The sequence below is a fragment of the Lacerta agilis genome, chromosome 13 (assembly GCF_009819535.1).
Source record: "Lacerta agilis isolate rLacAgi1 chromosome 13, rLacAgi1.pri, whole genome shotgun sequence".
In the NCBI taxonomy this organism is placed as follows: Eukaryota; Metazoa; Chordata; class Lepidosauria; order Squamata; family Lacertidae; genus Lacerta; species Lacerta agilis.
Genome location: NC_046324.1, coordinates 4,406,613 through 4,421,634, shown reverse-complemented (window position 1 = coordinate 4,421,634; position 15,022 = coordinate 4,406,613). Strand labels below are relative to the sequence as shown.

The 15,022-nt window shown below is 40.2% G+C and overlaps 1 protein-coding gene across 11 annotated transcripts in view; it reads left to right on the top strand.

The window, feature by feature from the left end:
* HERC1 (HECT and RLD domain containing E3 ubiquitin protein ligase family member 1) overlaps positions 1–15,022 on the top strand; it is a 107,803-nt gene that overhangs the window by 41,271 nt on the left and 51,510 nt on the right. For all 11 annotated transcript variants that reach the window (XM_033167929.1, XM_033167923.1, XM_033167928.1 and 8 more), the window contains exons 24-33: positions 393–513; positions 1,673–1,724; positions 6,710–6,978; positions 7,551–7,766; positions 8,486–8,606; positions 8,781–9,018; positions 9,709–9,896; positions 11,447–11,602; positions 11,866–11,972; positions 13,784–13,894. In XM_033167929.1, coding sequence (XP_033023820.1) covers positions 393–513; positions 1,673–1,724; positions 6,710–6,978; positions 7,551–7,766; positions 8,486–8,606; positions 8,781–9,018; positions 9,709–9,896; positions 11,447–11,602; positions 11,866–11,972; positions 13,784–13,894 — 1,579 coding nt within the window. The remainder of the gene's footprint in view (positions 1–392; positions 514–1,672; positions 1,725–6,709; positions 6,979–7,550; positions 7,767–8,485; positions 8,607–8,780; positions 9,019–9,708; positions 9,897–11,446; positions 11,603–11,865; positions 11,973–13,783; positions 13,895–15,022) is intronic.

Here is a 15,022-nt window from a genome sequence, read left to right as displayed (position 1 = left end):
ATCATAGAATTGTAGAGTTGGAAGGGACCCCAAGGATCATCTATTCCAACCCCCTGCTATGCAGGAATCTCAACTAAAGCATCCATGACAGATGACCATGCAACCTCTCCTTAAAAACCTGCAAGGAGTTTGTTCCACTGTCAGATGTTTAGTCAGAATCTCCTTTCTTGTAACTTGAATCCATTGGTTTGGAGCAGAAGACAAGCTTGCTGCACCTTCCATGGGACAGCCCTTGAGATATCTGAAGATGGCTACCATATCTCCTCTGTCTCCTCTTTACCAGGCTAAACATACCCAATTCCCTCAACTGTTCCTTCCTCATAAGGCTTGGTTTCCAGACCATTTATCACCTTCAATTATTATCTTTTCTTTTTTGCATCTGCATGAAACAGAAGTGAAAGCCTTACTGCAGAGAGTCGCTCAGTCCATTCTAGTTCAAGTTACAAACTGATGAAATCACGGAGTGAATCTGATTTATCTCAGCCTGAATCGGATGAAGAAGGTTATTCACTGGTAGGTGAAATACTTTAAAGCTTTGCATAATGTCACTCTTGCTGGTTCAGCTGCTGAAGATGCATTTGAAATATTGTGAGTGTGTTGCAGTGGGGTCTGCTTTCACATCAGCTCGGGACTTTATGGGTAGGTTGGGGCATGGGGAGTTTACATGCAGTGAGATTATTGCCATTGCTTAATTTCAACCCTCTTTTCTCTGCTTTGTTTCATCACAAGTTGACTTTAAAATTCCCTTGGAGTTTGAAAAGCCACTCATGACATTGTGCAAAGGACTGCCTTGCTTACCTTAAAAAATTGTTGGGAGAAAACAAGACATGACATTCAAAAGAACTTGGCAAATCAAGAATGTAGACAATCCCACAGATTACAGAAGAATATTTGACAGTGTTAAAGTTGTGTAAGGGGCAGCATGATGAACCCAAGCTGGTCAGTCTCATGACAAAGTGACTTCAAACCATAGGTTTCAATAGCAAATGTCAAGTAAATTGACTTATTTGTTTTAAAATTGGATGCCTGGTTTGTATGTAATGCTAGGACCAAAATTCTTTAAAGGTAATGCTGAACTCAGCAGAAGTCTCCCTTCCAGCTATGCAAGAGTAGGAGAAGAGAAGCAGGAATATGTGAGACCAACACTTTGCTTATCCACTTAGCAGCATGCCATGGTCTAGGATTATGTGAGAACTGGCCCATGGTATGATTTTCAAATTTGAGAGACCTGTGCAAAAACATGTGTTCAGCACAGAATGCCTCCAGAAGTGTAGAGGTGGTTGTCTTTTGGAAGTGCCCACTTTGTTTTATGTTCAGTATATGGTATTTGGAATTGTTTCCTCTGGTAGTAAGCTGCTGCATATAACTTATAAATGAATGAGTTGCCTTTCTGTTTGCTGGTTAGGTGGAATTCCATCTCACAGTATCAGAGAGAGGCAAGACAGTGAAGGGCTCTCTGTGATCATTTGGCTCATGCCTTCCCAGAACTTCCCCATATAGTAGCCTATGATATCTGCCTTTGTTTACTTTCCTCTTCCAAGCCTGTCCCTTCTGTGTTGTGTCAAATGGAAAGCCAACGTGAACAAACTTGAGTACAGTGGTAGACATTGTATAATTGTAATAAATAAGGCATAAAACTAACACTCTTTTTTGTTATTGTTATTCACTGTAGAGTGGAAGACGAAATGTGGATTTGGACTTGGCATCATCCCATAGAAAGAGAGGTAATAGTTTGTGTAGAAAAGCCAGTTTTTCTAGAGTAGTGATCTTGAAACTTTTAAGCCTCAGAAAATCTTTCTGTGTTGATTGGTCTGCTACAGAGCCCCACTATACTGCAGGGAATTATGGACATACACACAGTTCATGCTGCCTGGAATCTGTGTGCTCCAGAGTGTTGTCAAGTTGCCTCTGCAGTTCTGTGTTGCAGGAGAATACTGGTAATGGTAGGTAAGATGCCTTTTGAGCATCTTGTCTGCCATAACTCTGGAACACAATATGAAAACCCACACTTTGACATACCTGTAATAGAAGGTAAATAACTATGAGAGCTTTCTCCAGCAAATAAATGCCATGTAGTGCAGGCAGTTTCACTATTTGCCTGCTTCTGGCCCCAAAAGAGTGGACAAGTTGCAAGGGTGATTTATTCTAGGTAGGGCTGAAGATCTGGAGAACCATTGCCATAGGGTGTAAACAATACAGAGCTAGGATGGAAGAATCAGCAGGGAGGTTGGTTAAAAAATTGTTTCAGTTCTGTGCTCATGCCTGCTCCCCTTTTCCCTGCTCTGCTTTCCTTGGAAAGTATCTTTGGGACTTGAACCTTCATCAGGCTTTGGCTGGATGAGTAAGTTCCTCCTCCTCCAGCTCTTAGTTACTCCTAGTTTTAATTACTCTTGTGGAGAGGCATCTTCTTGGCGCAGCTCTTGCCTTATATGATAAGCTCAACCTGCTGCCTGACCCTCTGTCTTTAGAACACACTGCCATTTTTCAAGTGTGAAGTCACCTCATGAATGATTGCATAACTCCTCTTAAGCATTCACATGGCAAGGGGATAGGAAGTGGTGCAATAATACCCCATCACTTCCTTACACTGCAGGAAGTTTGAGAAGCTGCACATTCATGAATGTTGCTCAAACATTTCACCCTCTTAAAGCTGTTTTCCATGTATGGACAGAATGCAGATTGAATGTTGTCTTCTGTACCCAATGTCTCTCTTTGTCTTCTGATTCTTGTGTGGTAGTGTGTTTACTCCTTTTTGGCCAGTTGAGCCCCAGAAAAAAGAAGAGCTCCAAGCAAGTACATGACGGCATGTTGTGATTTTATTTTCTCTCTCTAGCTTGCCTACATACTTTATAAAACATAAAATATGTGTAGCAGTTGTTCCACATTCATTTTGAAAATTTCATTACTAGAAGCTGGCATATAAGGACAAGTAAACAGTGGGGTTTCTGTTCCATCTAATGTTGGCAGGTAGACATAGGCATAACCGCTCACTAAAAATTCAAGTTATAAGAATGTATTTAGCATGTTTCCGTTCATATTCAGGGGATCAGCATTGAGAGGATCAATGAATCGTGTACTTGGCATGTTTCAGAAGCCAGGTTCATTGGCTGGCATCTCCACTGAAAGGGCTGCAGAAAGTCTACTGTATGTGACCGTAGAGCAGCCTTCATCAGCTGGGTGCCTTCCAGAGGTTCTGGACTATAACTCCCATCAGCACCATTGTGCTGGCTGGGACTGATGGGAGTTATAGTCCAGAACCTCTGGAAGGCACTAGGTTGGGGAAGGCTGCCCAAGAGAGTGGACCTCACTGCCAGTTTAATACTGAGAAAGGCAAACTACAGGGTTTGAGCTGATATACTGTACTTACAAGTAATACAATAGCTTGTTTAAACCAAAGCAGGCAGCTTCCCCCAACCTTTCTTGAGTCTTGTTAACTTAATCCAAAAGTATGACCATACTACCATTAATACTCTTATCTGCTGCACCACCTTGTTCTGCAATCCCAAACTTGTCAAATACTGTTCCTTGGGATTTTTTTGCCTTGTACACCTGGACTTCATCTGAACATAAGAAATGTGGTGCTGGATCAGGCCAATCTAGCCCAGCATGCTGTTCTCACAGCAGCAAACAAGAAGCAGCACCCAAGCACAAGAACACTCTCCCCTCCTATAGTTTCTAGCAATTGCTATTAAGAAGCATTCCTTTTCTGACTTTTATCTTTCGTTGCTCCACTTTTAGTCCTGTATACAACTCATTTTTAAACACAGGATAATCCCCACTGAACTGTTAAGGGCCTAGTGAAGAAGGCTTAAAATGGGAGTAAACAAGTTTTAAAAATCCAGGCAAAGCAAACACAGTAACATAATAGTAAAACTCCCCCCCTGATAATCATGTAATTTATTTTGTTTTTAAAATCCCACTCTTTCCCCAAGGAGTGCAGGGCAATATACATGATTTCTGTTCCATGCCCCTTTATCCCTGGAACAGCCCGCCAAGGTGGATTAAACTAAAAGGTAACAGGTAGCCTAGGGTCACTCAGTGAATGTCATGGATTAGTAGGGATTTGAAACTGGGTTTTAAATGTCCTAGCCTAACTTTCTAATGTGGGGCTATGCAATATGGTGCCCTCCAGATATTGTTGGGAGTACAACTCCCATTATCCCTGACCACCATGTTGTCTACCACTGCTCTAACAACTGCAGCACGCTGGCTGTTGCAGATGAGCTTAAGCTTCCAAGAGTAGGTCATGCTAGTATGTGGCTTTGTTTTGCTCACATATGCAGGGTTCCTTGAATACCTGTTAGATGTGTTCAGACCATCTTTTTAAAAATGCACCAGCTCTTTCATTTGTCCTTTTAGAGTCACTTCACAATAACACTCTTTTTGATCACTTTAAATAAAACTTTTAAAAACCACAAATTATTTTACATGCTTGCATTTTGTGTAGCAGCCTCTTTGATTTTAATGGCAGGGAGCTTCACAAAGCACTTGGATAATCATAAAATTGGAGAACTGAAGAGTGCTGATCATACAACATCCCATCTAAAGGGGAGGGCTTAATGAAGAAATTCATTTTAAATTTGCATGAAGATCTGTAGTTGATTTTGAGATTTTAGAGAAAGTAATTCCAACCCACAATTTAAATATATTAAGTGATTTTTCATTTAGATTGCGTTTTTGGTTACTCATTAGAATATGGGCTTTAAAAATATGAAGCAGTTATGTACTTTGAGCAATAACATAACCAAATTATTATTAGAGAATTGAACACTTATGTGTGGTACATACATACATGATTTTATTTACATAATCCATAGTTCAAACCATGCTCAAGGCAGCTTACAACATGAAAAAACCATATAATTAAACATAGAAAAAGTAGTCATAAACAATAAATAAAACATTTAAAAATACAGAACCAAACTGAACAATTTCATCATAAATCACAATAAAACCTAAAATAAAGATACAAAAAAAACCAATATCAACAATCTCCCCAACAAAATTCCAAACAATATCCCAGCCCAAGAGTGTGTTCAGCAGTCTCAGCTTTTGTAACTGTAGTCAGTCAGGTGCCCACCTTCCCAGGCCAAGGGGAAAGGTCTGCAAGACAGCAAGCAAGTTTTCCAGGACTCACACCCAAGGTGGTATTCCCCCTCCACCCCCTCATTTTTTTTAAGCTTCCATATTTTCAAGACAGAAGCTTGATTTGGCTACATTTTGTGCCAATTCTCACAAGTTAAATAAAGTTACAGGTAGGTAGCCGTGTTGGTCTGCCATAGTCAAAACAAAATAAAACAAAAAAATCCTTCCAGTAGCACCTTAGAGACCAACTAAGTTTGTTCTTGGTATGAGTTTTCGTGTGCATGCACACTTCTTCAGAAGTGTGCATGCACACGAAAGCTCTTACCAAGGACAAACTTAGTTGGTCTCTAAGGTGCTACTGGAAGGAATTTTTAAGTTAAATAAAGACACTAAACTTTGTGAAACAGTGTTTTTTGTGTACATTTTCATGAATGCAATAGATTAGTGTACCAAGAGGTGTTCTGAGAAAGAAACCAAACTAGAGAAAGAAAGGGATCTGTTGGATGATGGTGCTGCCTTGGTGCGTGTGGTTGTATTGGTTCTTGATAGCATCAGAAATGAGGAGGTATATCTAGAACATTCAATCCATTAAAAAGGGGGCTTCCACAGAAAAGCTACAGACCTTGGAATCACCAATACACCAAAGCTTTTCTCTTTTTCCTATCAGCAGTTCAGCTGATCAGTGCAACAGGCAGCAAATTTTGAATGCACAGAATACTACCTCATGGGCACTGTTTCCATTTTAATTAGAATTCCATGCAACCTTGCAGTTAACTCATTTGGTGGCAGTATGCAGCAGCAATGCAGGGTGTGCATAGCTGCCATCTGATAATTGGAGTGGTTCTTGACATCTGTTTGACTATCCCTGTGCTTCCTCCTCCTCCTCCTCTGAACAGTCAGTAGCTATGCACACCCTGCATTGCTGCTGCATACTGCTACCAAATGAGTTAACTGATCAACATATGCAGCAATTTGGGTGGGACCAGAAACTGCTTGCAGCCCCATTGGAAATTTGGGTGTGGGAGAGTCCTTGAAATCGGACTCTCCACAGGTGGTATGCTTTCAAAAGGAGGTTTGCTATATTACACCAAACGAATAGAAAACAGCTTGGAAGGAAGGCAGAAAAGAAATAGTTTGTGTGAGTTTACTTGCCCTTTACCCATTCCTGTACCTGTGTAAAGTTTTCATTCAAAGCAAGCTATGTATCATCCCCCTGCTTTGCCCTTAATAGTTTAATAACGCTGGTCAGTCACAGTCCTTGCTTTACAATTGAATGTTAAAGAAGAAATTGAGTGCTCAGTTTGTTTTGTGGCAGATTGTTCTTTTCCCTCAACCACTCCGTTTTCTTTTATTTGTGTTACCATCTTATTCAGTATATAAGCTTTCAGCGGTTTGAGTGGCTTCTGCCTTTAATTTTCTTCTTTATGTTGCTTAAGGATTTACTGCTAGAAAAACATAGCTGAAGTTACCTTCCTTCAATAATAGTATACTTTGCTAACTGTGTGCATGAGATGATAGGAATACCTTTTACCATCTGTTGCAAAGCTGACCATTCACTACTACTTGTCAGTGTTATTTAAAATCACTGCATTGGAATTTATGAAGTTCTGTTGTGTGTTTCTAGGAGCAGTTCACAGCCCAATTGAAGCACTAAGTGATTCATGGACTCGACTGAAGCACAGAGATTGGCTGTATAGCTCTATGTGTTTGTTTGGGGAGTCCGATTTTGATTTTACAAAATCTGTTGGAGTTCATACTCTGATTGAAAATGTTATTAGCTTTGTAAGCGGAGATGTGGGAAGCTCTCCAGGCTTCAAGGAGCCTGAAGAAAGCATGTCAACGAGTCCCCAGGCCTATATTATCGCAATGGAGCAGCAGCAACAGAGGGCAGAGGTGTGTATTGTAATTACCCATATTCCAGTTAATAATTGTAGAATGAAAGATGCGTTTGAATTTTCAGTTTACATGCTTTGCCCAACTGTAACTTGTGGGGAGGCAATCATTTCAGGTTACTTAACAAGAGGGAGGTTCTAGGATGCATGAGTCTGTAATGGCCTCTCTGCCATCACTTGCATGCCTTGGAGGAAGTGGGTGTGACCTCCCAAGCACATCATGTTTGTCTCTTCCTGCTTGGGCATCAAAGGAGCAACATGCCAGACTATAGCAGTCAGTCAATCAGATTGTATGGGTATTCCTAATGCACACATATTCCATGTGGGGTTGTGCATATGCAGCCAGGAAGGAAGGAAGGGGTTGCTTTTGGAAAGCAATTTTGGCTGTGCAAGCAAAGTGTCTCCCCACATCTCTTCCTTTATTTTCCTTGATTGTTCTTCTGTTCCTAAAATAGTTTCACCTGTTGTACGTGGGGGTCATACAGACCTATACTCTGTATTTGTATCAATGCACTTGAAAGACTTTGTCTTCCAAGGGGTAAAATGCAAACTATTTTTAAACATTGTTTTTAGCTGCGGCTGGAGGCACTTCATCAGATCCTGGTGTTGCTTTCTGGGATGGAAGAAAAAGGCAGCACTCTGTCCATAGGAAGCCGGCAAGGCCCAGGCTTTCAGTCCTCTTCGCTTCTCACATCAGTGAGGCTGCAGTTCCTGGCTGGGTGCTTTGGCTTGGGTACTGTAGGACATGCAGGCTCCAAAGGAGAGAGCATCCGTTTGCATCATTATCAGGTAAGGGATGCTTTGGCCAAACGTTGGAATTCTGTCAACTGAGTTTAAAGCAGACCATGTCTAAAACTGAAGACTTCTCATTGTGCTGTATTGTTTTGGGTCCCTTGGTTCTTTTCCTAGTGTGTGGGTGTCAAACTGCAAGCCTGATAATAGCTTATATATTCAAAATAGATGGTGCCATTTTGGCCACACAAGCAGTGGCACTTAGGGTCTTTGAATCATAGAATTGTAGAGTTAAGAGGCACCTCAGGGGTCATCTAGTCCAACCCCCTGCAGTGCAGGAATCACAGCTAAAGAATCCCTGATAGATGACCATCCAAACTCTGTTTTAAAACCTCCAATAAAGGAGAGTTTCTGATTATCAGATATAGAGGGAATGATAGTGGATTAAAGTCTGGAATGGGGTGTACTAATGTAAATAGACACTGTAGAAGACAACTGGAAGCAGAATATGTGCATATCCTATAAATACAGCATTTTATTCGTGTTGTGAGATTCCGTATGATAGGAACCACATTGTGCTGACAACTGTGTATTGCAAAGTCAGTTGTTTCCTGTAGTAGGCAAGTCATGAAAGGAGTTAAATGTAGTTGGCCAATGCTACACATCAGCAACCTTTCATAAAATTGGAAAAGTTCCTGAATTATACATGGTAAATAACTTTAAAAGTAGCATGACACCAGTCCATATGGGTTTCACAGTATTTGATTTTTCCATAGGATGGCATCAGGGCAGCTAAGAGAAATATCCAGACTGAAATCCAAGTGGCTGTGCACAAGATCTATCAGCAATTGTCTGCAACTTTGGAAAGAGCCCTCCAAGCAAATAAACACCACATAGGTAAGAGGATCGCATTCAATCTTGCAAGTTTTTTTTTGCTGCCAACAGAAAACAAGTCAAATGTTCCTTGTATTACTATTTTTTTTTTCAATTCCTGAGCAGACTTGAAATGGGCACAGTTTCTAAGTATTTTCTTTATATTTTGGTGTGTGTTTGTGTACATGTGTGTATTAGAGGCACAGCAGCGTCTCCTGTTGGTAACTGTGTTCGCCCTGAGTGTTCACTACCAGCCAGTTGATGTCTCCTTGGCCATTTCCACCGGCTTGTTAAATGTCCTGTCGCAGTTATGTGGAACAGACACCATGCTTGGTCAGCCCCTGCAGCTCTTGCCAAAAAGTGGCATTTCCCAGCTCAGCACAGCTTTAAAAGTAGCCAGCACTAGATTACTTCAGATCCTAGCTATTACCACAGGGTAAGTATTAACTGTCTGTTTTCTGAGTGATCATTCATCTTCTCAACTCTCCCAGATATTTTAAAAGCAGTATTTTCCCCATAGCTAGTTCATCAACACTTTTATGTCCTTGCAGTGTAACTTGGTAGTAAATTGGATATGATCAAACCCTCAGTTTGTTGGGAAACAGTTTTTATTTACTTATTTAGAGCATTTATAACTCACTTTTCGTCTCAGTTCAGCATTACCTTAACAACAATTAGAATAAATTTGTACAGTTAAATATTTCAGAAAGTAGCACTGGGACTTTAATATTGAATTGTTGGTGCGATGTGTTAATATTTGTTTGCTGTACTTAGATGGACTCCAGTTGAATATAATTTACCTGTTAAAATCTATATCACAAACGCACACACACCCCTACCTCTCCCTCTCCCTCTTCCCCATTTGCTGTTTGGTTTCTCCCTTTACAACATACTGAAAATACAGTCCTTCCTCTCTGTCCCATCGGGAAAACCATTGGCCCAGCTACTATTTTGCCGGTCTGTAACAAGGATCATTCAGGCACAAGAACATGAAATCTGTCCCCCCCCAACAGATCTGTCTCTTTTTCTGCAAAACCCTCCCGTGTTCTGCCAATTCAAAGCTGTTCTAATAATGCCAAGCCCCTTCACATAGTTGCTAATTGATCTTTACATTCCCACCCCCCAGAACTTATGCAGATAAACTGAGTCCCAAAGTGGTCCAGTCTTTGCTGGATCTGCTGTGTAGTCAGCTGAAAAACCTGTTATCACAAGCTGGTGTAATGCTTATGGCGTCATTTGAGGAAAAAGAAGATGGCGAGGAGGAAGAAAAAAAGGCAGAGTCTAATGGAGACAATGAGAAGAAAGACTTCAGAGGTAATCTCATTCTGTCTTTTTGTTTGTTTGTTTGGTTTTTTAAAGAAAAGAGAATTCCTGGGGCAGGGGATAGGGGAAGAAGGAATCTAGAGCCAAAAGTCACTACATGAATGGCTGATTCAGATATCTGAACAACTGGAGTTTGCCCACTTCCTTACTTGTTTGTGTTTTGCTGGTTGGCAGCAGACATTTTGGGCAGAAACCTTGTAGGGAGGAAGTGAGATCAGACAAAGCACAGATTAGAAATGTTCCCAAAGGAAACAGTGGAAATCATCAGATTGCTATGTGAATACTCACCTAACAAATAATTTCTTGAGAAGCATTGTATTTGGATAGTGGGACCTGCATGTACTCTCTGTTTTCATGCTTTGTGCTGTAGAAAAGAGCCCACACTCCCAATTATTTCTCAGGGACTTCTATATTTTTGTTTTATGCACTGGAAACATATTGCAGTAAACAGTTAATGGGATTTGTACATGCATGCTAATGGCAGAGGCAAAAAAAGATGACAGCTTGACCTATGTTGACAATATTGCCCTAGTTGTTAGAAGTACAGAAAAGGTAACCACGATTAAGTTTCTCCAATCTTCAAGTAAATATAAATATTATATGGTCTACTTGTTTCATCATCATCATCATCATCATCTTCATCATCATCATTATTCCACCCTTCATCCGTAGATCTCAGGGTGGTTAACAAATTACACAATCCAAATTGCACAATCTACGTTCTCAGTGGATGAGATATCATGTGAACAGAACAACACTACTGTGAGATGAGATCACTTGAGGGCAGATGATCTTATTTGAGAAAGAACGAATGAGAGTGGACAATGTAAACATGAAAATGTCTTCACAAGCCGTGTCAGAATTAGTGGGGGGGGGGCATTGTTTACATTTTGACACTATAGAAAATGGTGGGACTTTTAAGTGTTGCTGAGAATTTTGTCTCCCCACCTCTGTTGTAATCTTTATCCACAGCCCCTATTGATGCTTCTTATTGAACAATCATTGCTTACTTTTCTCTTCTGGTACAGAAAAAGGCACCCATGAAATGGAATAAATCTAAATCAGGTCCAAGAGAGCAGAAATAAAATTAGTGTAAGAAGAATTTTGTTTTTAAAAAAATCCTTCCAGTAGCACCTTAGAGACCAACTAAGTTTGTTCTTGGTATGAGCTTTTGTGTGCATGCACACTTCAGATACACACAGAATTTTGTTGCACAAGAAAAGGATAAGATGCTGCTTTGTTGTGTATTATTTGTTATTTTACTATTTTAAAAATACTTTTGCCCTGCTCTTCAGCTGAGAAACCTTTCAGGGCCCTTATATAAAAGCAATAAAAAATTAAAGACAGTGGACAATAAAAGCACAGCGGATTAATCATTTGGGTGCAAAACAGCAATGACACCTGCTGGCAGAAGGTAGGGTAGACAGCTGGTTATCTTTTCCTAGGCACTCTCCAGGCAGAGCATATACAAATCAGGGCTTTTAAAAATATGAATCCCTTTCCTTTTTGCAATAATAATTTTTATTGTTTTAAATCCACAGTGGCTCTTCGTAAACAGCATGCTGCAGAGTTGCATCTAGGTGATTTCTTAGTCTTTCTTAGAAGGGTGGTTTCTTCAAAAGCCATTCAGTCCAAAATGGCATCCCCAAAGTGGACAGAGGTGCTCCTGAACATAGCTTCTCAGAAATGTTGTTCAGGTATGGTCCTATGGTCTTTGTTTTTTATGTGTGGGGAGTGTGTTTATCATTTGGAGATACAAGCTTGCATCATGTCCATTCAATGAATAATTACAGAAACTCTTTATACATGTTTTGTGTATTTAAGTGGGTGGCCCATTTTATCCTGTGTATTCTGGATATTTGACAGCATTTTATAGAGACATCACTGATTACTAACTTTGTTTGGTATGTTATTAGCATGTCTTGGTAGTACCAACTTTCCTTCTGGATCCCATTTCTAGGTGTACCTTTGGTTGGCAACTTGAGGACCAGGCTGCTTGCGCTACATGTTCTGGAAGCTGTGCTGCCTGCTTGTGAATCGGGTGTGGAGGATGACCAGATGGCTCAGGTCTTCATACTTTACAATATTATAAAATGTTAAGTTTTTGTGTTTGCAGCAGTGACTATTTTGGTGGCATTTGCATCTTAGAAACTGTGGTTTCTTCTCAGCCCATATGGATATGAAATTTACAGCAAGCTATGGTATAAGAGAAAACTATATGAAAATGTTATATAGATGCTACCTAACACCTAGTAGATTGGCAAAAATGTATAAAGCAGTCAAATAAGTGTTGGAAATGTAAAGAGAAAGAAGGTACCCATTTCCATATTGCAATAAGGTTAAAGCTTACTGGGAAATGATATATAATCAACTGAAAAATATGTTTAAAATAACATTTGTTTAAAAACCAGAATTTTTTCTTTTGGGGATAATGGGATCAGAGCTACCTAAACAATATAGAAACTATAGCTGCAAGAATAATATTTGCCCAAAATTGAAAGAAGAAAAAGTCCCGACAAGAGAAGAATGGTTGCAGAAACTAATGGAATATGTAGAAATGGGAAAACTTATGGAAAGAATAAGAAATCAAGATAACATTTTTTAAATTAAGAAATGGAAATGGTTTATTGAATATTTACAAACATATTGCAAACAGATCAAGACATTAGCTGAACTATTGTAATAACAGATGATAATAATAATAACAAAAAGAATAGATTGAAACGATTTGGGATATGCAGGGAAAGATGAAAATAATTTTAAGGACCACAAAAAGAGGGGGAGGGAAGTCGAGATTTATAATGTCAGAATTATTGTTGATTGATTGGTGAAATATTTTCTTTTTTGTTAATAATCAAAAATTATAATTTAATATTAAAAAGTTACTTCTCAGCCCTCAGCAACAGCCTGAAAAATAATGAAGCTGCTTTTTTGACAATGTGATCACTGATCTGCCCAGCATACAACGGTCTCCTCTAAGTGACAGTGGCTGCCTAAGGTCACAAGGCCAGAGGTCCTAGTAAAACAACTTTAGCTAGATTAAAATACAGTTATTTGAAAATAATACCAAAATGATCCTTAATGCCTACAGAAGTAGCTAAAATGAATGCTCACCTGGATGTACAGCTCACAGTTCCTTCACAGCCTCCATGGGTGGTGGGACTGTGCCAAAGTTGCCCAGTTCTGGGATAAAATATTTGTAGAAATAACAAAATTACTGGGAAAACCTGTAATAAAAAGCCCTCCTAAAACAACCCAAGGGTTATTAAATAAACTTTTAATAGGTTGCTTGTTAATGGCAGAAAAAACATTGATAGCTAGAAATTGGAAAGAACCAAAGGGTTTAAATGTACAACAATGGAATAAGGTAAATTGGGACATAGCACTTTCTGGAAAAGTGATGCAAAACCTTTGTAGGGTCAAATGCCTAAGAGACTTTTATGGTGGACTGGTGGCCCTTCATTCAACACATGAAAAGAAACGCTATAGGATGAACTGTTTCTGCCACATTCCTTAATATATGATTGTGTTAACATTTTCTTTCATATTGATATTAGCAACTTTCTCTCCACTTCAGTGCTTGTATGAACTATGCCTTTGGGTTGGGTATAGGGAGTGCCCCCCCCCAATAATTAGTAAAAGGGAAACAAGGCAGAGGTATTTTTCCTGGCCCCATAGCCATTCCATCAGACCTGGATTGCACCGAATCACAGGTTTTCAGAGATGTGTTTTTAAAAAGAAGAGAAAACTGTATTCGGTTGCCTGCTTCAAACCCCTGGTTGCTTTGTTATCTGTTATCTGCAGGGTGGGAAATACAGTCTAAAAATTACCTGTGACTATTTGGAATTAAATGTTTTTCAATCATGTTTCCCAAACAGGTTATCGATCGGTTGTTCTCCCTTCTGTCTGATTGTATGTGGGAAAGTCCTGTTGCACAAGCCAAGCACATAATCCAGATCAAGGAGAAAGAAAAAGAAATGAAGCTACAGGTACTAGCTTTAATTCTGATCAATTTCATAATGTTCTTTTCAGTCACTGATGAAGTCCTTTGTCTTGAAACGTGTTTAGCTCACGTTGAAAGGTCTGTGATGGACAGCAGAGCCCTGGTGATGCAGTCCCTCAGAGTTCCACCAGAGGGTTGGAGCCTCTCTCTGATTGGCTACAAAGTCAGCTGACCACAGAGGGGGGAGGAGCAGAATGGGGGGGGGCATAAAAGGAGCAACTTCTTAGGGAGCCTTGAGATAGGGACAGAGTAGGGAAAGAGCTGGAGCGAGACAGAGTTTAGTTTGGTTTGAGATGGGAGAAAGGGATTAGGAATGGGTTTGTCTGAGAGCGTGGGTTCAAATGTGAGTTTAGCATCCGCTCTGAGGGGAATATCTATAGCTAGAGGAAGGAGCCTCGTACTGAAGAGAGGAGGACCATGTGAGGAGACAGGAGGAGACCCCTGGAGGGCTGAGTCTGAGCCAGGGGAGGGAGAAGCTGTGGGACTACAGACCCCCTGCGTCTCCTTGCCATCAGGCGGGGAGAGCTCTTCTAGGAAAAGAAGACTCCCAAGTCAGTTAGGAGGGGATCCCAAGGTCTTATACCTCAGGAGTGGGAATGCTAAGAGAGGGGGTAAATGACGAAAAGGGCCCCTCGCTCACAAAACAGAGCATTAAGCTGTGAAGGAAGCTGTGCTGTGTCCAAAGTATTTAACTGTTAACACCTGTCATAACTAAGTAAAGGAACAAGAGAAACTGAGTTAACCACCTGTTCTAGAAACTGGAACATCTACCTGAAGTGTAGCAACCGATTTATAGCAACGGAAGTTTAAGAAAAGATGTGCATATACTACTGTGTTTCAGCCTGTGATATCTTTATATTTAGTTTAAGTAAAAGTTAACTTCTTCCTAACCCAACTTTGTTTCACCTATCTCTTTTTGTAAATAAAACTTTCCTTGTTTGATCAACTCCTGCCTGAGACTTCTTGAAACAAAGTTCCCCTCACACAAGCCCCCCCCCCCAAGATAGCCTGTGGTAAATGGTAGAAATTTGTTGGCATACTGTGCAGTGGGCCTGCTATATTTAATTGGGGGCAGTTAGTGGGGTGAGTCCGGTACAGTCTCATATGGGATTTG